Source organism: Columba livia, chromosome 2 (assembly GCF_036013475.1).
Source record: "Columba livia isolate bColLiv1 breed racing homer chromosome 2, bColLiv1.pat.W.v2, whole genome shotgun sequence".
Classification (NCBI taxonomy): Eukaryota; Metazoa; Chordata; class Aves; order Columbiformes; family Columbidae; genus Columba; species Columba livia.
In genome coordinates this window covers 89,926,662-89,954,229 of record NC_088603.1, presented here as the reverse complement: position 1 = coordinate 89,954,229, position 27,568 = coordinate 89,926,662, and the positions used below count along the sequence as shown (strand labels likewise).

The window sequence follows — 27,568 nt, the reverse complement described above, 5'->3', positions numbered from 1 at the left end:
GTACAGTAGGATAAAGTCTATGTTTAAAGTGATCATACTCTGTTTTATTTTCTTTTCTTTCTAAGTTTCAGAGCTCAGTTAATAAAGCAGGTATACCACCGTTCACTCTCAGTTCAAATTCTCTTCTGGAGACAGGACTACTTAATTTCCTTTTACTGTTTTTATGTCGCTCACCACACCAGTATCCATGTGCTGTGCAGACTTTAATTCCTTTCTCGGCACAGTACTCACTTAAGATGAAGATGTAGCGTTATCTGATTTTAGAGAAGGAGATCTGATGTGCAGGGAGTCAAGGCAGACTAGTGACTTGTTAGACCACACAGGAACCCTTTTTTCATCTTTCAGAGGACTGAGCATTAAGTAGCATTTCATGTATCAGAATGCAGTTCTCCTTTTCATCCAAACTCTGTTCTTGGAAGACATTTAACCATTTTGGCTTAAATAAAATAATAGAGTGATCATGGACATAATTGAAATTGTCACATTTGGACTGCCACCTAGCAAAGATAGATAATTTCCCTAAGTTACAAGCAAGTGAAATGAGAGTTTTGAAAGGGTTCTTAAGAGTGAGTGATGCCACCAGCCTCTCTCAGAGTAGGAAAACCACTTTAAAATACAACACTTTTTTTTCAACTTTGAAAAGGTTTTAAATGTATTAAAATATTTTTAAAATAGAAATATTTTTAAAATGTAAAGGTAACTTGGCAGTTATAAAGATGAATAAATACAATCTTGTCTGAGACAAAAAGATAAAATACCTTCCAAAGATCTTGAAGGGATTTTCCCCTCCCTTGGGTTTCTGTTTCAGTAGCCATGAGAGAGGAATATTCTTTCACATGCAGCTGGTGGAGGGCATAGGGTGAGGGTGGGGGAACCCCCCTGAGATCTGTTCATGCTGTGGGTCTAGACAGAGATAATCCCATTTCCTCCCTTTCTCTGGGGGTAATTTGTTACCTTTGGCTCTGGTTGGGGTAGTTGAAGCTGTTGGGAGTAGAAGGAGAAGAATCCTCTTTGTTACAAACCTGAGAAATACTCACTGTTTGCTGCAAAAGGGTTTCGATGAGTTATTAGTATAAAACAAAAGCTTGAAAGGATAGGGGTGCATGAACTTGTTCTGCTTAATTCTCAGCCCATTCAAATGCAAGTGTTACAAGGTTCGACTTGGGAAGGGTAAGAGGGAAGGAAAAGTCATTAGCTGTAGAGAATTCAGCAATGAAACTGGTCAGAGGAAGAAAAAATTTAGTAGTGAATGGTAGAAGGCAGGAAGGAAAGCGAAAAACTGTAATAAAAAATAGCAGTGTATGTATGTATTATGTATAGCTCTTTGTGCACAAACATGTTCTGTATAATTACATTTCACTTGTCTCTGACAAATATGGGAAACTTTTATTCTGTTATTTCCCTATAGGATAGGTTTCATTTTAGCTGGGGAGGCACTTGGTTTACTTTTTTGAAAACAGAAATGTGGTTTGAAGGGGGAGGAAGGTACAGGAAGAGTTAAAGCGGTAGGGAGAACTTCAGGGATGAAAAATTACTTAATTAAGACCCAGATGTCTGAGAGATTTGCAAGCCTCTGCTTCTTACATAGTTTTGCTAATTTCCTTCCTTATCTCTGGCTTTCCCTTTCTCCTTGTTCCAGAAAACTCTTTAGATTTGGATACCCTCATGCACTTTTTTGCTGGCAGATCTTCATGGAGGGAAGATGCTAATGATATTATGGTTAAGTAATAGACACAGTCGTTATAGAGGCAGAATGCAGATTAGCCTTTCTGTTCAACTCATCCACTGGAAAAACGCCATGTACTTTGGTATATTTTACATGTTAGGAAGCAGCTCAGGTTGCTAAAGGTGTAGTGCTGGCCTCCAGGAAAGAAAGGCTCAGGTCCTTGCCCTGTTTCTTATTTTTTCGGTCTGAACCAAGAGAAGTTATTTAACCTCAATCACCACACTTTCTTGGCTATTTCTGGGAAGGCTGTACACCTGCAGGCTTCCCCATTGAGAAGCTGTTGCCAGCAGCCCATGTGAGGAGGGGGTAGCGGGGACACGCTTCCAGCTGTATAGCAACTGCAAGCTGCTGCTTATGCAGCAGGACTCTGGAACTGACATACGTCAGGGGACGCTGGAAGCTTAAGTCACCCTGGTATGTTACAAGCTTAGGGATTTCTAGCATTAAAACACAAAAAGATACTAGGCAAAAGCATTTTTCTTTGCTTCCTGGTTAGATTTTTTGATAGTAACCGTGGAGGAGGACTGTAAAAGGACCATAAACCCAGCTGCTGCTGAAAATTTCTTCATTTTCCTCCTCCATCTATATTTGCAAGTTCTTCTTTTTAATTGGGTGGTGTTATATCTGAAGGCACCGCTAAACCTGTGTGTTCTAAGATTGGAAAATAATTTAATTCAGTCTCTGTTTATTTTTAATCAGCACAGATATAAATGCAGTCTAAAAACCTTTATAAGTGTGATGCAGTCCCACAGAACTAGAAACAGAACACAAACTAAAAATTTGGAGTGGAAATTGTATCTGTGCATAGCTCTCAAAAAGTATGTGCAGCTTTTCTTTTGTCTCTCATTGAAGAACATAAAAAGCAAGGTTATCATAGAATTGTAGAATGGTTTCGGTTGGGAGGGACATTAAAGATCATCTAGTTCCAACTGCCCTGCCATGAGCATGGTCACCTTCCACTAGACCAGGTTGCTCAAAGCTCCATCCAACATGGTCTTGAACCAGGAATGGGCCATCCACAGCTTCTCTGGGCAGCCTGTTCCAGTGCATCATCACCCTCACAGGGAGTAATTGCTTCCTTATATCTAATCTAAATCTATCCTCTTGCAGTTATCTGGCATTCAAGAGAGTATGACCGTGTGCTTTTTCCTTTTCCTAGTTGCCTACCACCTTCAGAAATCTTGCATCAAAAAAAAGTGATGACTTTGCTATCTAACCAGCCCTAAGTTGGTTCTTCAGTCTACAGATTTTGCATTTTAACAGGCTTTGGTCGTTTGAATATTGAAACTTTGTGCTTAGAAATGGAAAATATCACTGTCATAGCTTAGGTCTCCAGAAAGTCCACCATTTATACTAGCCGCTCTCCTGCTGTTATATTCCATCCTTGGAAGGAAATAGAAAAAGGTCATCTAGTAATGTCATATAGAAATGCAAAGAATGGAAAAATAGTCCAAAAGATTTTGTGAACTGTTGATTAAAGCTGGAAAATAGTTACCTCCACTTTTGAAGAGTACTTCGCTTCATTACTCAAAAACACAGAAATATAAACACCTTGAGTTTACTTAGCGACATTTTTCTGGCCTGGTTGAATAGAAAGTTGTATTCAAAAAGCTTCAGCTATACTTTCTACAACTTAAAACCCTTCAGCACTACTCTCTTTTTTTAACAAGCACCTTGATATATACCCGAGGAAGAAGCAGTTCTCTTTCTATCATTTGTGTAAGAGGAGAATATTGTGGATGCATTTTGAAGAGGACAAATTTGGATACATACCGGCGCGTTGATGTAATTCCTCAGTATCAGGCTGAGAAGATTACCAGAGCTGGGAAAGGAGCCCCACTACTCTAAAGCGCAGTCTGGAGTAACCATAACATCAGCTTGCCTTGTTGGTCAGTCTCTGTTAGCTGCCTAGGACACACACAAGAAACTGGAAGCTCTCGTCCATTGAACAGCCTTGTAGCGGTCACTACGTCCCGCTGTGTGCTTCGGCACTGTGTGCCTGTCTGGATTCGACTCTGTTATTTGCAATGGCTCTGTCTTCTCTCCCCAGCTAGTAAAAAATTCGCAGGAGCCATATTCTCACAGGGTGCAAAATGAATGAGACTTTCAGGTCACGTTCAATTAACCTGAAAGATGTCTACTGCAGTTTCTTCTTGCCTGCTGCCACACCAGCAGGACATGGGTCTCCCTGTCTTCCACATTATGTCTCCCAGCCCCAGACAGAATATCCTGCAGTATTTCAAATGGCACCAAATGCCTGAGTTTAGACAACTGAAACTCTTCCTCAGTCCCTTCTCTGCAGTTACACAGGTCTGTGTTGTGTTTAAGCAGTTACAGTGGGAGTTGTGGTCTATACGTCTGGTACCATACATGAGGCTCACCAGAACTTCTGAGGAGTGCCCGAAGACACTTGGGTCAGTTTTAATAATTGAATAATTTAATGAATTTCTGTCATTGTAAATCCATTGTCTTACCACTAGTCTTTTTAATGCAGCATTTCCAGCTAGGTTTATCAGAGAATTTTCTCTCTTTCTTAGAATGTAAACTTTCTCATAAGTGTCCATGTCCCGTGGCACTAATTTGATGAAATGCTGCTGTAAGTTTCACTTTGTCTCCAGCTGTGCAAATGACTGTTGAGGAGTAGTTATGTGTTGTAGCCCGAGCTCAGTGAAACACTAAAGGCTGTAGTTTAGTAGTCACTTCGCTCCGTTCTGTGCTCTTGCACAAATCTCTGCTAATCTACATAAGTAATAAGTGCACAGGCTTCCAGCGACCATGCACGTTTGCCATTTCGAACTTGTGCTAAATGCCCACCAGTGCTATATTTTTAGTGCCTCACGTTTTACCAGAATGGCAGCGTAAAGGTTATCAAGTTCTCCCCTAAGTCAAAAAAAGTGTGTGTGAGAAAATACCACTGGTAATGTTTATCCAGAATGTAAAACATGGTATCAGAATAATTCATATTTTTCTTGGATTCTGACCAAAACAGAGCTGTCAACAAAAGTGAATAGGGTTAGAAGGGAAGAAGGCTATGAAAAACATTAGAAGCCCTTTTGTTTTCCTTTCCCGAATACTGTTGTAAGAAAGAGTCATCGTAGGCATATTTGTAAATCCTGTGAGCTACTGGAAACTACCAAACTTTCACCTCACAAAACACCTATCACATTTAAAATTCTTGATGCTAAGAACTTTAAGAAGATCCCTGTGATCAATGTATACCTTCTGGCTTCCTTTGTAGGTAAGTTTGGAGATGAATTGAACCATAACTCTTTTAGGAATCTGGAAATGCAAAAGAAAACATCTGCTTTTTCTGAAGCTCCCTCTGTAAAAGCAAATAAGAATCCTTTCATTTTCACTGCATTGTTCTCTTTCCTTCAGAAAAAAATCTGTGAATTGCATATTATTATCCCACTTGTCTAGATAAGGAGATTGAAGAAGAGATTTAGAGGCAAATTATGTAGCGTCACTGCGTAAGTGCACAGAGGATAATGAAAGAGACCTCTGCTGATTGTTGCGTCCATCAAGAAGATAATTTTGCTATAAGAGGCATTGAAAGATTCCAATAGATTGACGTGAGAAAAGATCTGGTCAGTCCAATGGACCAGACACTGCATGGTTGGAGCCCAGGAAATCCTGTTTGCATCCCAAAGACATTTTCCTAGATAAATTGCCCACAAAATTTTCAAGCCAATAGTTTCCATTATTTCCTGGAGAAAGCCTAGCACAGACAACCTTAGTAGTTCAGATTTTGGCTGTATTGTAGAGCAGTCAGGTAATAGATAGAAAGGCACGATCAGGTACCAAGAAGGTGGTGAGCAGGCATGGCCTTCATGAAATTAGGTCTCATTGTCTGATAAATATGGATTTACACATTTTTCTTCCAAGGTTGTGGAAATAGCTCCTTCACGGTACCTTAGGGAAAGAGTCTCACTGTGTGACAGGAATTTGCTTCCAGCTGTGGACAGTGATCCCACAAGACCAGCTTTGTAAAGAAGAAGAGCAATATTTGCCTTCCATGCTAGATAGACCTGTTACTTAGCTGGTGCAGTCTGAATGATTCTCCCATCAAAAATGCTCTGAGTTTCCAAACACATTGGTTTAAAATGCACTCAGAGGAGAACAAGTACTTCTTATTAATTTTGGAAAACTTTCCCCTGCATAAACAACATGAAATTCAGTTGGTTCATTCTTTGTGCCAACTTCAAGTGGAGCTTTTTCTTTTCCAGACTTCTGTCCTAATCTGAATGCTGCAGTAAGCTTATATGTTTTTTGTTAGATTGCTCAGATGAGTGGTCTCATTGATTTGTGTATCTACGTGTGTGTGCTTCAGAGTACAGTAGGATTGCGGTCTTACAGTGCCAGTTGCCTCCACTGGAGACTTGGTCTGATCTGTGCCACCTTTCTCTTAATCCGTCAGGGGGAATCACAGAACGACAGAATGGTTGGGGTTCAAAGGGGCCTCTGGAGATCATCTAGTCCAACCCACCTGCTAAAGCAGGTTCACCCACAGCAGATCACACAGGAATGTGTCCAGGCGGGTTTTGAATGTCTCCAGAGAAGGAGACTCCACAGCCTCTCTGGGCAGCCTGTTCAGGGCTCTGGCACCCTCAAAGTAAAGAAGTTTCTTCTCATATTCAAATGGAACCTTCTCAGTTTACCATGAGTCTTGCAGTGTGGGTGCTGGGCTGGAGTACTGTCAGTTCACATTGGCTTCTGGGGATGTTCAGGGCCTGTCAACACTCAGGTCAATGGCAAATGCTGGAAGAAATTTTATTCCAGTCACAGAGTGGTGTCTCTTCCTCCATATTCCAACAACCAATACAGGTTTCTGTCTTAGATTCCAGTTTAGGAAACCACTTAGGCACATACGTAGCTTTGCCACCTTGAATTGTTCTCTGTTTAGGAAAAGGATGTGTACATGAAAAACGTTTTGGAAGGCTTCTTTGCAGATGTGTGTTGCTGTTTTCATTGATCCCAAATACAGGAACTCAGCTTTCTAAGTGCAAGGCATTTTAGGTCCGAGTAGAAGAATTGGGTTCCAGGACTGTTACAAAGGACATAAAGGAAGGAAAGGTGAATGCAAAAATAAATAAATAGAAAATAAAGTGAAATAAAATGCTTCAACATGTGCTTTCAGTTGGTCCTGCTGTGAGCAAGGGAAGAATCAAACAAGAAAATAGCAAAAAAGGGAGCACACTGTTAGACATTGTTTAAATCAATGTCAGGAAACACCTCTGAATTTTTATTCAGATTATCTCAAAAGACAGCAGAAAAAATGGCCTTTTTCAGGTATTGTTTGACAAACTGCCAGAAAAAAACCCATCATCTATTACTCTATCTGTCATATTAAGGGTTTGATCTTGAAAAGGGCAAATGTGTTTTTCCTGACCAGAGTTTGTTTAGGTGTGGCTAGAATGGAAAATTATTTTTTCAATAGGCTAATCACAAGGGCAAAAGTTAGATACAGTGTCACAGACAACAGTGGCTAAAATTCAGGTGAGGAACAGGTAGCTGGAAAAAGTGAATTGCCCAATCTGAAATGCTAACCTCAATTATTTAGATAGAAGAGCTCTCCTGGCCAAGATTTTTCTTCCTAAGAAACAGGTCTGCTGTGTAACAGGTTGCCATGCATTTTGTTTTAAATTTTAGTGGTTTTTTGCTAGGATTTTTCTTATTTTTCTTTTTTTTTTTTTTTTTTAATAAGCCAAGACAAGACTTGGCACTTATTCTGATTTCAGACTTGCTTTAGATCATTGTAAAATTCATCAAAAACCACGGCAAAGCCAGGGCCCTTGATATGTTTCATTAGAAACGGCTCTCAAGGGATTATTTTCTCTTTCCTCCTTCCCTTCCTCCCCTCAGGATGCAGAGTGATTGTCTAACAGTACTTTGCTGTATTTATTTTTCATTGCCATGCGATTTTTATTTAATTAATTTGCGGATAAATTGGCACAGTGTGTACACAGGATGGCTGGTGGTCTGCTTTACAGTTCTGTGGATATGCAAAACCTTTGCCTGGGCATACACTGCTTTTGTGCAGCCCAGCTGAGATGCGTACTTCACAGTGAAGTTATATATTTCTTTGCAACAGGTTTTATTAACCCTATTTTTTTGATGGCCAGCGCTCTGAGTGTGCACAGGCACCACAGAGATCCTTCCTGGATGTGGATGTGTCAGTGTGGTAGCTTGTGCCTCTAAGGCTGCACATTTTTTCGTGCTTTCGGGAATGAGTTTCAGAACCCCAGTGGAACCAAAGGAGCTGAAATCAGAGTGTATTTCAGAGCAACAGGGCAAAGCGAAAAAAAGGGGAAACCCAGACTTTTTCTCCTCTTTCATTTAGCAGGAGAGATGAAGGAATGGCTTCGGCTAAGCATGAGGATGAGGATATTGCTGCACAACTTCAGTGGACTTTGGCTGGCCTGGATGAACATTTAGAAGGTAAGGAAGTGTGTTATCTCTGACGTACAAAAGAGAGAGTCTTAGACAGGAGATGCAGAGTCAAACTGGGCTCCAAGACACCTGCACATTTGTCACAAAGGTCACTGGGAGCAACTCACGGGTCTAAGACAGAATGTGGTCCACCCAAAGTGGCTGCTCTCCCTTCGCTTCTGGTGCAGCTTCTCATTATGGGCTCGCACTGAATATTTCTCAAGCTGCTTATCAGATTGTCACAGTATTTCAGTGTCTGCTGCCAAAAAGAGATGAACAGCAGTTTATGGCCACATTTTATGGGCCAAATTTGGTATACTTTTGTTGACTTCAGTGAAGCTAAATCAGTTGTGAATTTAGCTCTGTGTTTAGTGAACAATGCCTCTGTTTTGTATTTTATCATAAAAAAAGTAGAGGGAAGGAGGATGTTTTTGTACCTGATACTTCCTCTGCATTAGCAGATGTATTAGTTAAAATTTGAAAAACATGCAAAGAAATGATGGGAAGAGTTAAAATGTCATATTGTACTCCTCCTTTTCTACAGTGAATAAAAATGTTTCTCTGTTAATGGTTTGTAACCAAACGATGTTGAACACTTGTTTAAAGCTTCCCATCTTTATTTCAGTACTTCTGCAGTGGACTTTGATTATGATTTAAATTCTGCGAGTCCTCTAACACTGCAATTTCTTATTTTCTGTGTTGTAACCCTTGATTTATACCAGCAAATTTGAGAGGGGAGTTAAGCTTCTTGCACAATGAGGCTTCTAGAGTCACTGGTAATGAAGGGGGAGAAGAATGGAGAAAAAATACAAGTACTGTTTCTTTGTTTGCTTGCTCAAGAAAATCCTTCAGATGGGCTGTTATTACTAACTAGGTCTGGGAAACGTAATTTGGAGTCACTCAGTGTTTCTCAGAAATGTTTCTGCTTTGGAGTCATGTGGTGAAATGTTTATCACTGAGAGAACTTAGTCAAAGATAAGGTATGAACAATAGATTAAATTCTGCTTTCAGCTGCATTTGTATGTTTCCCACTGGCTGAAGCATGAGGACTGCAGGAATATTTGGCTGGTCCTAATCAGCAACCAGACAATAAAAAGGCCCCAGATCTCTCCTTTTTTGTAATACAGGCATAAATATATTCCTGTTAGTTTTAGTTTAACTGAAATATCTGATCTGCTTAAGCTTGTCCTGCCTGTTTGTGTAATTTGAAGTCATGTTGTCTAAATACTGCCTATATGTAACGTTGTATGTGTATTTTGCAGCAGTGGATAGTATAAGTAACTCCGACTCCGGGTACATCAATGAAGTGTTGAGCCCACACATAAGAAAAGTTGAGGCTGCCCAAGATGTTACCGTTTCTGTTCCAGTAACAGTCATAGACGATGCTCCAGAAGTTGGCACCTCAGTCTCAGATGGAAATCATGAGACAGAGACAAGGGTTTCACAGAATATCTCAGCTGACTCTGTTAATATAGGAAACTTTACAAATAAAAACAACAATGCAGGTTCCTTCGATAAGGGACATACAGATGGTGGGGCTGTATGCATATCCAAGGACCCCGTTCATCAGCAACCATCTGAAAATGAATTCAGTCACTTGCCTGTGGAACAGAGGAGAGATATGTTTGAATCTCTCACATGCTCCTTTGAAAAAAGAAGTGAGAAGAACTTACGACTGGAACCTCCCCCCAAACATGGTGTAAAGTCTGAGGAATGTAAATCTAAGCTGATTCCACCTCACTCCAAGACCACAGCTGAAATCAGTACAGCAAAAGAGAAGATAAATCCATTTAATGAATGTAATAACAGGGAAAGATCTCTGAAAAAAAGTAAATCAGAATTAGAAATCAAATGGCCACCATCAAAAAAAATTGAAGTAGAAGAAGTCCCATCAACACCCACATGGTGTCATCGTGCCCAGAATTTGGGAACAAACTATGAACCTAAAATGGGTTTGACAACCTTTAAAGTTGTTCCTCCCAAACCTGAACTAAAACATTTTGACAGAGGAGTTTCCCTCTCCACTGGTGCCATTAAGATAGATGAACTAGGCAACCTCATAGGCCCAAACACATGTGTCAGTAAGCACATACCGGGTACCTCTTTTGATGAAAATGAGGAAATTCATCTTGGGAAAGTAAAGGCATTCTGGAGGTCAAGTTCTATGGAAAAGCAAAGCGATGACTCTGCTGAGCATCTTCCTAAGAAGCCAGCAGTCACCACAAACTCAAAGCCCTTTGCTATAAAACAGGAACACAGACCTGTCTGTCTTGCTGCTCCAAAACCTGCAGCACCACAAACTGTTACTACCCAGGTAGCCGAAAGACAGTCTGAGAATGAAAGGACCAAACCACCTCTTCCAGTTACACAGTCTCAGGTAACAGTCTCAGTGGCCCCCACCATTAATAAGGACAAACCGGAGCTTCCATTTCTAAAGCCACACAGGAGAACTTCAAGTCAGTATGTTGCCTCTGCCATTGCAAGACACATCAACATGAGTAACTTTAAGTCTGACGCTATGGAATATCATGAGAAAGATGAAAATAAGCAAGAGACCGGAGGGGTTAAAACTGAAGCAGAAGTTTCACCAAAAAGATGTATTATTGTGGCCAAATATAGCCCTGTGGAAACAGAATCAGCAGAAACAAGAGAAACACTTTCAAGGATTTTTACTTGTAGTCAAAATGTGTCCCATAGGTTTATACCTGGTGATAATTCTGGCATGGAAAACAAAGTAGTTAACATCAGGGCGCCAAATCAAGCAACTCCTGTGAGTGTCTATAAAAAGAATGCTAGTGTCCCACTTACCAAATCCTCTTCAAAGGATAACAGCCTGGAAGATCATGGTTTAAACAGCAAACAAAGTGTAGCAGAGAAAAAGATGCATCTTTTGTTGGACCAGAAATGTGAGACTTTGATCCATAGTAACGCAACCTCGCCTCTCAAGTCTCCTGATCTCCAAGGAGTCCCACCCTCGTTCAGCTCATCTTTGCGAGCCACTAAGTGGCCTCCCACTAACAATGTACAAGTTGGTTCCCTTAAAGCTTCACCTGAACTAAATGCAGAGTCAGAACAGGAAGAGAAACCTGATGATTTGGATACTAATGCTGTCACTGAACTGGATGTTAATGTGCAGACCAATATCTTTGGACCAAAGAAGAAATTCAAACCCATTGTCCAAAAACCAATTCCAAAAGACACATCACTGCACAGTGCCCTGATGGAAGCCATTCAAACAGCAGGGGGAAAGGAGAAACTCAGAAAGGTAAAGTGGAGCCTCTTTTTCAGCCTGTATTCACCCTGTCAGACACCAGAGCTTTTATAACAGGTACAGTTGCTGGTGAGCTGGAGTACACAAGGCATTTGAAAAATTTATAATGGCAAAATACAGACCAAGCCACTGCTTATTCTGCACATCCTGTATGTTATGCAACACCATTGCTGCTGCGCTACCTAAAAGAGGCAGAGGGTGCAGAGAAACAGCAAAAAGGAGAGGCAATTTAGGGTAGCCTAAGAGCATTTTTGTGTGTTATGTAAGAGCAGGAACACACAGCATGGAGAAAACTTGTAAATACCTACACTGAAAGAAAACCGCATTTTGTGTTAGTGGGTGATACTAGTTTGCCACTGACCTCATGCTCAGGGGATATGGGACTGCATCTGTAAGTACAGCATTACTGTGTACACGTAGTCTCCTCTTCAGTGTAAGGGCTGTAAAAGCAGGCCTGAAAGAAGACAGACTCATTAGTGTCCATAAGTTGCATTGTGGTAGAAGTGCCAAAAGTATTTTTAATAGTGTTTCCAAACTGTCTCTAAGTAAATATTTAATAACAATGTGAGGTTTATTCTTTTCATATTCTAGGTGTCAGACAGTGCACTGAACGGCAATCACAGGAAACCCTCATATACTGAGCCAGAGAATGAGCGCTCAGCTCTACTAGCAGCAATTAGAGGCCACAGTGGCACCTCGAAGCTGAAAAAGGTGAGAAATCAAGATGATGAGTGAACTTGTAAGCACGGTCAGTTCCTACCGGGTGTTTTGAATAAACCCAGATATGCCACAAACTAAATGTTGTGCTGTAAAGAGAGAAGTTGAGGGGGAAATAATATGACACACAAGACCAGATCTGATATATGCAGCTAGCATGGTGGGTCCAATCCTATCCTCTGCTATAAAACTTAACACTGTCAAATGTCATTTAGCTGAGAAAGAAGCACATAGAAGTCCAAGCAAATTACAGGGAGTGTACATAGAAGACATCAAATGTTCATTATTTTCACATTTCGATGGGGCTTTTTTGTACTTTAGGAGTATGCAGTTAGATTAATATATTTGCATTACCTACCATATGCATCCAGTCTCAGTTACCTGAAAACACACTAGGACTTCTTCCTGCCTGCTGTTTATCTGTTAACATAAGCTGGTGCATGCAAGTTGTTATGCAAGTAGTTGGTGTTGGTGGGACATCAACTTTCACCGCAGCAGGATGACTCCTTCTGTCTGAAAGATTCACCTCATCATTAGAGCACCTCTTACTCCTAATAGCCAAAAGCTGCATTGTTCTAGCCTTAGTTTTCATTCAGTTCTCTGATACAGCCAAAGATGTGTATTTGGCAAGGGGGCTCCCATTTCCCTCATGGCTCAGGCCATTAGCACAGAGCCGGATAGCTGCCATTAGATAGAAAGAATCTTTTGCCTGTGTTAGGCAATTACTTCATCCCTCAAATATCTTCCTGCCTTTGCTGCAGGTAGAGTACAGCTTCCTCTGAGCCTGAGAGCAGGACAGCCTGAGAGCAGCATCCGTCTTCACACATACTTACCTGCATTCTGCATTTATTGGGAATAAATGTAAATTTGTGTAAAGGAGGCTCTGACAACGAAGTGGTGGTGTATTATCACTGAGACTTGTTGGAATACTTTCCTGCAGCAGAGAAGCTTTTGCTGTCGTTTAAAGGAAGTTGCCTAGAAACTGTATGCTGCTTTTTCACACGATGTCACCTGTGCTAGTTAAAGCACCATGTTTGTATGCGTACAGGGTGAGATATAGACGTTTATCATGAAAGGTCTGTCCCTTTCACGTTATCTTGAATGTTCATGTGTTATCTGATATGACATTATTCCCATGTATTGTGTGTGCGTGTGCAGCGAAGGAATAGAATATAGGAGCTCTCTGAATGTGGATTAGTTAATGGCAGATTAAGCCTTTCATTTTTCACTAGACAAGTTTTGTGCCTCAGTTTCTCTGAGAAAGGCACACTAATGCATCTGCTTTTGAAAACCTCCTGTTTGGCACATGATACTGAATTTCCTAATAATCACCAAATCATTTTAATTACTAAAAATTTACTGTGATTCTTACTAGTAATGTTAACAGCATAAATATTTGTTGAGACAGTTGATGGAAAAGCCAGCTAGTCTGAAAGCTTGCCCCTTCCCTCTGCATTCATTTTAAGTGGGATGAGTTTTCAAGTTGGTAATTTGTACAAAAATTTTAGTTTCAGAAATTCCACAGAAACATGCTTGGAAAAGAGATCAGTTGATTTTGTTCTCAGTGCTTTCACGTAGTTCTCTGTGGCCCTGTTTATTTTATTATTATTTTTTTAGTACGGCTGGAGACTTCAGGTTGAACAACATTTTTTTCAATGAAGCCATGTCTGAGAGCTCAGATCTAGAAGAGCCTCCCTGTCATCTGAGATTATTTCTGTGCAGCCCAGACCGTAAAAAGTAACAAGATTCCTGCATGGCTACTGCAGCCCTAATATGTCTTCCTGATTCCAAAACCCTTGTGGTTGTTTCCACATGAATACCAAGTCCAACCCTCTTTCTTACCTTACATGCCAAGAAGAGTTGCAGGATGATTGAGCTCACGTAGAAAAGATTGAGTTTCTGAGACATAGTCCATGCCAAATGCTTGATGCTGGTAATCAGCCCAGCTGAGTGATGTAAGAGAGTAGTAACAGATGTTCAACCCCATGAGCAAACAAAAGTTCTGTGTGTTTTGCATCATTCAAGCAAAGTGAAAACGGGGTACTGAAAGTGCATCAAATGTCAAATAATTACAGTTTAGTCATGCTCAATATTAATCACCTCCTTTCAATTGCATCATGAGCAGATCTCCTCATTGGCCTCTGAAGAGCTGCAGAGTTTTAGGAACGCAGAACTGTCCATGCAGAAGGCCAAAGACACTCAAGAAGAGCAGATTTGTATCCCACCAGCCCCTGCTCAGCCGCCACCACCACCACCTCCCACTCAGATGTCAGCAGCAGCTCCTAAATCTTCTGCCACGGCTACAGGTAACCCTGTGGAGGCAAGGCAAGCCCTAATGGAGGCCATTCGCTCTGGCGCTGGAGCAGCAAAGTTAAAAAAGGTAAATGTACTATAGTTTTTTATTGTGGGTGAAACAACCTAGGCTTGCTGTGCTTTGAGAGCCATTTATGATCTATTCTATCGACACATTTCTTTCTGCCATCAGAAGGTACATGCACCGTTTCCTCTAACTGCATCAAAGATCAGGAGTGTGTTTCAAACCTTTGAACAGCTATTAAAGCATAATATTAAGACTAAAACATGCCTGTGCATATCTGCAAGCATACAAATAGTTAATTCATAGGGGTTTCTAATGAGAACGTCAAGAGCGTGAATAGAATTTCAGAAAGCATTTTCATGCCCTTTTCATTTTTGTGAATCTGAGATAATACTGTATGTCCTTTAGACAAGGTGAACCTAAGAAAGATCAGATGTGAGACCCTGAAGCAAATTTAGAGATAAGTATTCTCTCCTAATTTCAGTAGTGTGTCCTAGACCTTGATTCCCAACACTTAAACCTTTGTTGCACATGCTGAGAGCTGTCAGTACAACTGTGGGGTCATTTTAATGTCTGTCTGAACTTTATTAATTGGATGGTGTGTGTTTCACTTCTGCGGTCAGCTATGGGTTAGTCAGCTCCCAGATGGCTAAATGCTCAGTTCCAGGTGTGATTTTTGGAGTAAGTTCACTTATCTCTTTGATCAAAATTTGTTCTTCCAAACCTCGAGTTAGCCTGCATTTCTTGGTGAAGAGAAGTAGATCAATTGGCCTTAGTGTAGTCATCCCAGTATCCAAGAATAGACTTCAATCCAAGGACTTTAGGGAATGTACAAAAACAGATGTACTTTTCCCAACACATGATTTAGCTGTTGCCAACCATAAATGTGTAAATAGGCTTTAACCTTGCTTGTCCTTTTTAAAATAATTCAAAAAATACAATCAAATTTTAACCTTAAAAAAAGTAGCCCAAAAAATCCTGGTTCTGGTAAAACAGAAATTCCACAGAATCATACAACTGACACAAGCAAATCAGTGTTTCAGGGAACTTCACATCAGCATGCAATCAGAACTCTGAATGTGCAGTTATTTTGCATGTGAAAAATTACATCTGTGTTACGCATGGTGTTATGAGGACTGGCTGAGGTGACTTGTGTTGTTCAGCTTGGAAAAGAGAAGGCTGAGGGGTGACCTCATTGCAGTCTGCACCTTCCTCAAGGGGCGGTAGTGGAGAGGGAAGTACTGATCTGTCCCCTGTAGCCAGCAATAGGACATGAGGCAATGAAATGAAGCTGCATCAGGGGAAGTTCAGATGGGACATTAGGAAAAGGTGGTTCACCGAGAGGGTGGTCAGTCACTGGAACAGGCTCTCCAGTGAATTGGTCATGGCACCAAACCTGTCAAGAGTTCAAGGAGCATCTGGACAATGCTCTTAGTCATGGGGTTTAGTTTTAGGTAGTCCTGCGGGTAGCAGGGGTTGGACTTGATGATTGTTATGGTTCCCTTCTAATTTGCAATATTCTATGATTCTAAGACTACAAATTGTGAAGAAACAGTACACCAGATCAGACCTTTATTTCCCCACTTCACCAATTTACAGGAAAAAAGGGATTTGCACATTCAAGAATGCTTCATGCAGTTGTTTTCTAGATCTGTCCAAATTCTTTGTTCTTTCAACTGCATTACTCTTGCAGAAGTCTCTGAGGAGATCCATAGCTGTACTCATTAAAACAAGTCTTTATCATATCCTTGGGGATTTGTTCCAAAACAGTTGGATAGCCAGTGCAGACCATGAAATTAAGTTGGATATACTGATGTGTTCTGCAATATACTGATACATTCTGCTGAATACTGTGCCTGTCTTCTTTCATTTTCAAGATGGAGTAATTCTTGATAGTTCTGACACTGAAATTATAGAAGAGTATATCTCTTATTCTATAGGTCTTTAATGAAAATAAAAGAGCAGTGTTTTGTCCAAGACAGAGTATGATTTTGTTATTACTGTGCTGTCCTTTGTGATACTGGATATGCAAGCTAGGTCTTGGATATGCCAGAGACATCCGAGATATCATGCCCTTGATCACTGATTTCTGAAAGAGTTTCTGTCCAATGCATATTAATCTCTCTCCTAGCTTGCTGAGTCAAATGAGAGATGAATTCTGATCCTTCCCTGCAGTTGGACAACTTGTGACTGCAAAAGTTGACTTGGTAGCAGAGAATATATGATAGCTGCACATCAGGGTTTTCTTCCTTTACAACTGAAGAACATGTCTCCACAGAACACTGAATTTTTGGTAGAGAGTGGCTGGCAAGTGATTTTGTGCCAGGGCAAAAGCAAACTTTTTTCTTTGTTTTGTCTTTTCTGTCAAAGATCTGTTATGTTATGATTTGGAGGTGTGAGCCATTTTTGGCTTTCCTTTCTAGAAGATTTTGGTTGCAACTGGACAGCAGAGTAGGTAGTTCAGTTCTGTAACTGTGTCTGTTTCTCTTCCATTGTCTTCCCGAAGTTTGCTGGAACAAGGGCTTCTGATACTAAAGTCATTTATTTAGCTAATACTGTAGAGAACTGGGAAGAATCTGCATTGCTTGGTTACGTGTGACTCAGTTTGTGCTTATTTATGAGGGGTTATTTGCAATGGAAGTAGATCAAACAGGGCTGTCAGGGGAACCAAACATGAAAAGCAACCAATTGCCTAGATAAGGAGCATCCCAACAAACATTTGAGCTCTAGTAATATCTGTGAAAAAGGAACTCCTCCACTCCTCCCCTGATTGCACAGCTGTTTGCTAAAGTCACGAACCTTAAGGTTAAAAGACCCACTGTGCAGGAAGGGAGGAGAGAGATTGCCGCAGGCTGACCCTGCCTTGCTGAGAGTCAGGGTCTGCACCATGCAGGCTGTAATTGGGTCACCCAAAACAAACCGGAGCAAAAATAGTTACCTGAGGGAAATGCCAAGTATAGGGAAGACAGGATGCACATAGGTCTCCTGGCTGTTCTTTAATCCATTTCTTGTAGTACTGTGCCTGCTTTGGCAAATAAATCATACTTTGTTTTGAAGAAACGGCTCCTGTTTTATTGCACACTGTTGCTGTCCACAGACTCCCAAAGGAAATTTCTTGTGGGTGCCAAGCCCAGTTGAGCCTGCTCATTAAAATGGTTCATCCCCAGTGCAGTGCAGTTGAGAGACCTGCCAGAAAGTGGTTAGACTACAGATCCTACCCAAAGAGAACAGAGATGCAGACGTGTTATTGGAAAGGGATGAACTTACCAAACCAGAAAGGACCTGACAATGTGCAGGAAGTAACCTTTTTGTTCAGTTTTCAAAACGGTCTGCTCAAGAACCAAAGTATAACAGCAAGTCAGAGAGATGGCGTCAAGCAAGGCCACCAACCAGGATGCTTGACCTAGTACCTTTGGTGGTTCATTGTCTTGAGAAACGAACGTGTCTCACTAGCGACGAGCCTTCTACTCAGCCCTGCAGTCTGCCTCCTGTGCAAAGGAGAACCTAGGAAATAAACAGCTGATCTGAGACCAAATTTTGGCTAATTCCAGTGAGCAAAACTCAGGAGCTATACCATTTGAACTTCTGGTGTTAAAAGTGAACTAGTGCTTTCCTTAAATTGAATCAAGTAAGTTTTGTCACAATTCCACATACTTAAGATCTTTATGTTTAGTTTTTAAACTTTCTGTCTTAGCAAATGCAAACTAAGCTAGCTAGATATCTGAAATTCTGTACATCATTGCATGTATATTTTTGTGTCTGTGTAACTTGCCTTGGGATTTACCATGATTATCTGCAGAAAAAAAACATAACTACGCATGCAAATAACCCATTAGATATCTAGCTGTAGGTATAGTTGCAGCACAAGCCCATGCAGGATTGAAAATCTTACACAACGAGAAGCAGCTGTGAAAGTTGCATTAGCTTATATGCCATCTACTCGTTTTAGGTAGAGCTATACTCAGGGATGTGTTAGAAATATTGCAGGGAAATGTGCCTGCACAAGGTGGGGAAGGCAAATTGTATATTTGAAGAACAGGCTTTTGCTCATGATAGAATGATTTCTTCAGACCGCTTTCTAATGGTACGTGCAAGAGAGGTTCTACAGATTTCACATGTTTTCCAATAAAGATTGGAGCTGTACCTAGAACAGCCTTTTCTGTTTACTTGCTGGGATTTTAAAAATTAATTTGGCTCCATCACAGTATCCACAAGCGTTTGTGCCAGTGTTCAGCATCGACATTTAGTCACATGAACTCTTGCTACGTGCAGTATATCATTCAGTTGGCAATCAAAGGAGCCAGGTAAGGCAATTACTGCACCCCTTACAATGAGTCCCTGGTATAAGCTGGACTAATTTGAAGTCGGTTGCCAACAAGTAATGGATCGATCTGGATTATGGTACACTGAGTGTCTTCTAGGAAGCATGGCCTAGTTCCATACCTTTATGTCAAGCAGTGGACTATTCTTCCCATGTAATCAGAGATACATAATTGTGAATGATCATCAGTGTCTGTGGATGCAATGACAAAGATTACAGGCTCAAAGCCACAGTTGATGTTGGCATCGGTCTGCTGGAATTGGGGCAGGAGGCCCACTGAAAGCTTGGCTGAGCTTGACATGCAGGTAGTCAAATGAGCCTATAGACTGATTCTAGTTCCCATGCGCATTGAGAGGCAGTCATTTGCATGCTGTTACTCTATTTGAATTGAAAGATAAAATTTAATTTGAACTCTTCACCTTGTTAATCATTTGTACTGTGACCTATTTTTCTCCCTAAGAATAAAGCTTCTGCCGTGGATACTAAGGCCAAAATAGAAGGATTAGACTTGATCAAATACATTATTCCTGTTTAGCTTTTGTGGTGACCTTAATGTATATCTCCCTGATAGAATCAAACTCATTAACTTTGATTTTGGAAGAGCACCCTAGCATATGTATTTAAAATTGAGGATATGGTTAGATGACCTGAGGACTAGGAAGGAAGATGTGCATTTGTTTAAGTCTTTTCTGAATCAAAGCCTTTGGGAGTTTCCTTCATTCAATCAAGCAGCAAAGTACGCATCAATTGATTTTTTTATGACCAGTGACAGCTAACCACCGATACTGAAGAGATTTTGACTGTCAGGTGTTGCATACTCACAGCCAGGGTTTCTGTTTGTTCCACAAAATGAAGGTAGTTCACAGAAAAATACTTCACCTATATTCAAGTATTCCTGTAATTGCAACTGTAATACCTAAGAAGTGTGAAGAGTGGATTTTTTAGGGAAGGAGAACACCTTTCATTAGACCAACTGATACAGCCAGAAAAAAAGCAGATAACCTGTAAGTAGTCTCTAGGAGCTGAAGAAGAGACCAAGCTTGAAAACAGCCCCATAGGAGAACATTTGGTTAACAATATCAACAGTTGGAGGTTTAAAAATACCTTGAATGATCATGTGCTTTTCTTTTCTCTAGGTCCCTCTGCTCGTTTGAATCATTTATAAAGAACAGGTAATTGGAAAATCTAACCCTGTATGCACCCATAATCATCATTCAAGGTCTGAAGTGGCAAAAAAAACATCAAGAAGTTTAGTTTATTCTTTTGTCTACAAGCCAAAATAAGTTGTAGTTAATCTTCTGTGTGTTCCTGCATAATGGTTGTAAGGGGAAAATATGTTGCTCTGCTGTAAAGCTTCTGTGCCAAGGAATTGTGTTTTGCCTCTGAATATTTAAGGTTGCCAATAAACTACTCTTGTTGGCAGGTTAATAAGAATATAAACACTGCAGTACTGTGTTAATACTTAATTGTGTTTATGGGCAAAATTAAGAAACTTTGCTAGCTATCTGAAAAGTAATACCCATTTCAAGTTGTTAAAAATATTTAACTACTTCAAACTATTTACTTGCTTCTTATCTGATTTGGAAATGGGCTGTAAGTGATTAGGGTGAAAACCAGAATAAAGATGTGCAAAAATCTTATTACAAGAAAAAAGTTACGGTACATTATGAAGGACCTAAATTGTCATATGCTGGTTCATTGGTTTTTAAAATCATATGAACTTTATATCTCTGGTGGAGCTCTGAGAAATCAGGCAATCAATAATGAATGTGAGACAGTGTCTATTGAAAAGTTACTTATGGGACATGATGTATAGAATGCTAATGCACAGAGATATACTGAACCCTAGTAACATTCACGGCACTTTAAAAATATTGAGACACCTCAAAGGATCTCTATTTGCAGCAGACTGTGAAGGTCATAAATGAGATCCAGAGTAGTGCATAGAGGTCTGGGATTTAGAATTCATTCCCGCACTGCAGAATGAAGTGAAGCTGGTTTGTATCAGTGACCAGGACTCTTGTCGTCTTGTTCAGGTCATGCATAAGTTGGGCCTTTCTTTCCAATCCATGTGGCTGTCGAATGTTGTGTCATGCGTATTTATAGCAGCAACTTTTTCAAATGTTAACTACTTCGGTAGTTGTTGTTGTACATATTTTGAAAATATTTCGCTCAGTTGATTAACTTAAAAAGGACAAATGAAAATGCTTTTTCACATTTCCTATATTGTAATGAAATTGAAGAAGTAGTTTGTACATTTACATTTTTATAATCACAGACCAGAGTGGTGGCAGATTCTTTTTTGAGCTGAAACTTAAAATGTATAGCTATGTAATGTTGAAAGTACAAGAATATTTAGCCATCTGCATTTAATGTGACTATATATTATATATTGTAAAATATTGATGTCTCTTAGTGCCACAAATAAAAACAAAACCAAACCTGACTCGGCTTGCAAAACTCTTTTTGCTAAATGTTTTCCATTTACAGAAGGAAGTTACAAGAGGTGGACTTAAACAAACCAGTATGCTGTGTTTGTTATCTCATGCCTAGTCCAAAATGTCTCAAGCCAGGAAAGGGGTCACAACTAATAATCTGGAACACAGTAGAAATCACCAAATAGAGTCAAAATGTCAGAGTTACATACATTTTGATAATAATGCAGTACTGCTAATGATCCATTTCCTCTATAGGGAAGCTAATATATTCAGAAATAAGGTGTTCTGTCACACTGTAGAGAAAATAAGATCACCTTTGTTGGCTGGTTAGCCTTCTTTTGCCTTAAAAGTTTTCTCAGTATGCTTTAGATCAGAAAAAAATAGCATTAAAAAATAGCATTTTAAAAATGCAGTCTCAGGAAAGGATTCAGTCACTTATAAGCTGCAATGCTTGTAGATAGTCCCACCAGCAGCAAATACGGTTTCCTTGATTAGGTGCTGTAAGACAGTATTCGGTGCAGGTCTCTTCCTTCTTGTTCGTCGTGTTGCCTGAAGGCACTGGGTCTGCGGCCCCTCCTTACTAACACCTCTTTAGTGTAATAAGTTTTATGGGTACATACTTTTTAATGTAAGGGATCCAGAACTGAATTTTGAGATAATAAGATCCTCCAGGCTTTGCGATGCAAAGGTTCTGGGTCTGGGTGCTGGCACTGCATAGGACTAAAGTTTATAAAAGAGTTATTCGCGGACAAACTTCTGAGTATCGAATTCCCATGGGTGAAAAACTGTAAAACTAAGAACAGCTGCAAGATGAGATGTCACCTTCACTGTGACAGCAAAAATATTACGAAAAATCCTGCTGGCTCAGTCACAGCTCAAGCTAAAAATGGAGAAGAGGGAGTTCAGCTGTCTACAGTAGGAAGCGAGACTGGGTGTTCATTCCCTTCCCTTCTCTTGTTGATGGCAGACGTGTGTGCTGTCACATTGTCATCCAGGTGCTGCTGAATTCCTGGTAGCAGCTTAATTTAACCTTGAATTAAGGTAACGTTTAATATAAACCTGTTTTTAATGAAGTCTAGTTATAGTTATGACCATCCATATAATAACTTCCTATTAAAGCTTTTTGCCGTCTTCATTTGGGAAGTAAACATGTATCAGTGTTTAGTGCACATCAGGCAAGCACTGTCAAAGCTCTTCACCCCATCATCCCCTTTTCTCCCACACCTCAGGACTAGGGAACTGGATTCCTACTGGATGAAAAGAATTTGGGTGATGTGCTCCAGCACAAATCAGCATTCTGTCTGTGAAGCCACACTGGAGCTCGTCCTAAGTTAAAACAAAAAACCCTGAAATGTGTCTGGTAAAGATATCATGTCCTTAGCACCAAGTATTTGCATCTGTACATCTGCTTCTACTGGTCCAGACTGTTTGCTAGCGCACACAGCCTGTGTCTAGAGGTAGACGTGCTGCCCTGACATGACCTTTCGTGATTCTTGTGGGTGGACAATTTGCAGGCTGCTTTCTTTTTTGGAGGACTGAAAGAAGGCCAGTGAGCTCCCATTTTCCCCAGCGTATCTCCCAGCCTAGATCTTCCCTGTGTACTCTTACCTCAGGTCAGCCAGAGGAAGGAGTCCGAAACATGCCCTGTTCATCTGGTCCAAGTAAGATATTCAAATGAGGTCAAAAATGGCATCACCAGCTAAACTGCGTGGAGAGCTTGGGTTAGGTGTCTTTATTCCTTGCACACTTACAAATCAATGTTCAGGCCTTAGAGAAATCTACTCTTATGTCTCAAATAAAATTTGTAGATCTCCCTTCTCCTTTTTTCCAAGTTCTTAGTAACTTTATTTTTTCTACTGAGCTCAGAGTGTTACTAAACCATAAAGCCAGCATTAAATCGCCCTGATTAGATATTTAATTTTAAATAATATTGGCTGTCTGCATGAGCTATTTGACTTACAGGACTTCATTATAGATGCTTTTTTTCTTGTACAGACAGCCTGCTAGCGCTGGTCATGCAAACTATTGGACCAGATGACCTTTTGACGGGCACATCAATCCACACAGTTGTGAACATGGCAGGATTCAACTTCCCCAGCTCATACAAGTGATTTGTGCAATTAATGCTACATTTACCACAGCCAAAATTGGCATTTCATCAGTGTACGGGAAAAAGGAAGGGAATGAGAGATACATTTATGAAACAATGGAAATTGCAGATAGTTTGTGATGTTTTCCTTCTCCAGAAAAGAAAGAAGCAGTTCTGTTGTTCGGTGCTGCTTAGCATTAAACAGGTGGTTTAATTTCAATGCAAAACTCTGCACAAATCCTGATTTGAGTCGGTTTGTCTGAGGTGTTCATAAATTAGTTCTTTGTTGGTGCAATATGAAAAATAGCTGTCTTCTACAACCACTAATTAGCAACTTTTACATATTTGGAGTATTTATTTGTGTGCACTCTTTCTCTACTCATCTAATCCTCTGTTGAGTTACGTGTGCAATATGTGTACGAACGTGCTTTGCTGCTGAGACTTATGTTAAGATTTATGAGACTATTCCTGTTCCTACTCCATTTGTTGCTGTTGAGCACACACAATAAAATATGCTATAGTCCTGCCATAACTACCATAATGGTTGAATTTCCCCCCTTGCAGAGAATTACTTTTGCAATGGCAGAGTTCCTTTGTTAAAGACAAAATGAAAAAAAAAACTAAATCCTGATTTTTCAGTAATATTCACCTGGATTGGGTGCAACATTGTTCCAATCTGCTTTCTTTTCTTTCTTCTTTTTTTTTTTTTGTCTGAGGAGGGTGTGGAGTTTGATTCATTGCTGATGTCTTCATTTGGCTGCAGAAAGTTTCCATGTAGTTGAATTCCCAGGGTTGTTCTGCTAAGATGGAAGCTCCTAAGAGCTAAAGGGTACTCTTGTTTTTATTGTTACTGTTGCTAAATACTATTTAAGTATTTGTTAAACGAATATCATTTGGTTAAGTCCTAACAGGCTGCAAGACACTGCGTGAGAAAATAAAAGTCACGCTCCCTTGTGCTTGTTTACTAATTTGAGGATGTTTTTGTTCTTGTTTAAACAGTTTTCTGATTTGTTGAAATAGCAAAGACTCTAAAAAGAGAGATAAAATAGAAATACTTAGCAGGACTATTGCGTTTTTCACAGTTAAGGAGTTCAAGAACAAGCTCACTCCGATTGTCTGTTCTCTCCCGTCACTCACTCCGTATATATGGGAACATGCACCCATGAGTCTCTTTCACCATTTCAGGAAGTCAGGAACAGTTAAAAAAGGATCTTTACCATGGGATCCTTTTCCATTTTTAACAGTAGCTTTTTTTGTTCTGTAAAATAGGAACTTTCAGAAAGTCGAGAACTAAGTTTTGCCATAGTCAAAACAGCTGTACGCAGTCACTGCTGGAAGCAACGTCAAATCCAGCTCCAGATAACGCTGCCTTCAGACAATTTCTTTTCCGTTTGCTTTTTTTTCTTCTTTTTTTGTCTATAGACTGATAAAAATGTACGTGCCGTGTCTCTTTTCTGAGGTCATTATTGTGCTCGAAGCCCTGAAGGTTTCCCCTCTGAACAAAGCATCGTAGTGTTGCAGTTGAACATCAGGCTGAAAGGGGACATTATTCCTACACAAACACCACTGTGCGGTTCACAATTCAGGAGTCGAAATAGGAAACCTTATTGAAAAAACAAGGCTGTGGAACATCATTGTCTTGTACATTGTAACCTGTGTTTACTGCAAGAGGAACAAGGCAAACACAGTGCAGATACACGTGGGTTTCCTTTGTCTTATTCGATGCATTCAACAGAGGAGGTTCTGTCCGAGGCGCTGGGATATGTCCCTGTGGTGCTTGGTACAGGGAAGCGGGTCACAACTTGAGGGTACGGGTTGGGTGGCACCACTGATTGGCTCTTTTTTTTGCCTTGCAATAAGCCAAAATGTGGTTTGATTTAGCCAGCACTCAGGACATCAAGCCTAGTGCTTTCTCTACAACGATGAGCAAAGGCTCCGCAGGTGAACGCCAGCTGAGCTGAAAAGCAATTTGTGATTCAGCCTTTGCACACCTATAGTACCCAGGTCCCAGTAGCCGACAGCTCGTGCAGCTTCATCTCCTTCTTAACCCAGAGGTAATGGTGAAGGGAGAGGGAAATGAGTGCGCCTGCCCTCTGACAAAACATAGGAGTGAGGCACATGTAACCCAAAGACCTGCAACCCTCCCCTCCGCCACAACACCCGTGCAAACGGCGTACAGGACATACACTGAAACTACTGATACATGAGGGGAGACCTTATCGCTGTCTACAACTACGTGAAAGGAGGGTGTAGCATGGAGGGTGTTGGTCTCTTCTCCAAAGTAGCAAGTGATAGGACAAGAGGAAACGGCCTCAAGTTGCGCCAGGGAAGGTTTAGAGTGGATATTAGGAAAAAATTCTTCAGGGAAAGTGTTGTCAGGCATTGGAACAGGCTGCCCAGGGAAGTGGCCGAGTCACCATCCCTGGAGGTGTTTAAAACGTGTTTAGACGAGGTTCTCAGGGCCATGGTTTAGTGCTAGAGTTAGGTTATGGTTGGACTCAATGATCCCGAGGGTCTCTTCCAACTGAAATGATTCTATGATTCTATCTGGATTTTAGAAATCGCCAAAGAGATCCTGAGACTGCAAGTACCTCTGCTAATAACAGCTACACGGTTGGTTAACATGCTCAAGACCAGACTCAGCCATCCCCACCACAGACACTTCTCTGATAAAATCCAGCCCTGGGTCCCGCAGTCAGGCGTGGTGGTGGGTGTACCCGACACGTTCCCTCACCAGCCCACATGGAGCACAGAGCTGTGGTTTGGCTGCCTGTGCAGTGCTTGTCCCCTCATTCATTAGCCTCGCTGCTAATGTTCCAAACTTTCCAGCTCATGGAAGGAGCTGTCAGAGGCAATTTGCAGATAGCTAGTGCTGCAGAAGTGCAAAGAGTTATATTTTTACGTGTTGATGAATAATTTAGCAACAATTCTGTGTTATGTAAAATTACTGCTTTACTGCTGCTGGGGCCAGTGTTCGTACAAAGTGTTCTTCTAAGCCCAGTTATACAAGTTAAAGCTTGCTAGTTTTATCCTATGCATCTGTCATTAGAGAGAATTTTTCCAGGTTTAAACTGGAAATCAGAGCAGGTCTTTCATTCCAGGAGAGGGCTGTTCCCCTTCCTCATTCACATTTATAGTCCTGATCATCCCACTTATTTTCCAAATAGTCAGTTTTGCACTAGGTTGCATGTATCAGTGCTGTTTTTTTCCACAGAGAAGGATGCTGTGTAATATTTTTTGATATAAACACCATGGAAATCATCCATCCCCGTAGACCTTTGCTTTATATTAAGGAGCAAACTATGACACCATTTCCATGCAGAACAACCCTAGGTCGCATCCCCCTACCCTGTGGCTGAAGCCTGTGCACTTACATGGTCAGGGAGCACAGAATATGGACAGATTTGGACCTCTCTTGTTTTGGTTTCGTGTTGGAAATTGTTCCTTTGAGATTCTACCTCTTCTGTGCTCAGCGGGGGATTAAAAGATTAGAGAATGAAAACAAAGAGCAATATTATTGCCACCCAAAAGCACGCTTGTAAGGATTGAAGTGAGATTGAAAAGCTGCAGCAATTCAACACCAGGACACGTCCAGAAATGGAGAAGCTCATGGGTTTCCTTAGGACTCTGCATCTCAGCTATTGCTTCTGCCATATTCTCCAAGTATTGCCAAGAGATGCTTAGTTGAAAATGCAAATATGTTCAAGGCTGAAGGATCAAAGAGCAATTAAATTAAAAACTGCTGACAGGTCAATCTTAATAGTCATTTCCATGCTGAAATAAGTCAATAAATCTTAGCTTGCAATAAATCTTACCACATAAAGGTGGGCTTGCATAACAGGAAAATGTAGTAAAATATAGCAATATATTTTATGCAAATGCTTTTTAAAAGTAATGAGTAGCATGTTTTATTCATCTTGTCCTGGCATCAAAGCGGTCAAGAAGACATTGGACTTCTGGAACGGTATGCTGAGCAGGCAGAACGTCTTCTATTTATATTACTATTTACTTACAAGCCTTAATTGAGCTCCTGAGCCCTACTGCATGTGACACCGTGCAAACACAATACAAGTGACCACCCCTGCCCCGAAGACCTTTACAAACTAGAAAAGTCGGAAGAAGAAGAGGATGGGAGCAAAGCAGTCGGGCGACTTGCTTGAGATCACCCAAGATGTTAGTGATGGAGGCAGAACTGGAGCTTGGGACTCCTGTGTCATATTTTGGCCCTGTTCTCCAAGTAATGCAGCTTCCTGTTCTGTA

The 27,568-nt window shown here is 40.6% G+C and overlaps 1 protein-coding gene across 14 annotated transcripts in view; it reads left to right on the top strand.

The window, feature by feature from the left end:
- Positions 1 to 21,227, top strand: part of COBL (cordon-bleu WH2 repeat protein) — a 176,290-nt gene extending 155,063 nt beyond the window's left edge. For 11 of the 14 annotated variants that reach the window (XM_065052786.1, XM_065052791.1, XM_065052792.1 and 8 more), the window contains 5 exons: positions 8,067 to 8,164; positions 9,418 to 11,420; positions 12,018 to 12,137; positions 14,269 to 14,523; positions 19,918 to 21,227. In XM_065052786.1, coding sequence (XP_064908858.1) covers positions 8,067 to 8,164; positions 9,418 to 11,420; positions 12,018 to 12,137; positions 14,269 to 14,523; positions 19,918 to 19,935 — 2,494 coding nt within the window. In that variant the 3' untranslated portion in view covers positions 19,936 to 21,227. The remainder of the gene's footprint in view (positions 1 to 8,066; positions 8,165 to 9,417; positions 11,421 to 12,017; positions 12,138 to 14,268; positions 14,524 to 19,917) is intronic. The other 3 variants (XM_065052782.1, XM_065052781.1, XM_065052780.1) reach the window with 3 other exon arrangements.
- Positions 21,228 to 27,568: the final 6,341 nt, after the last annotated feature.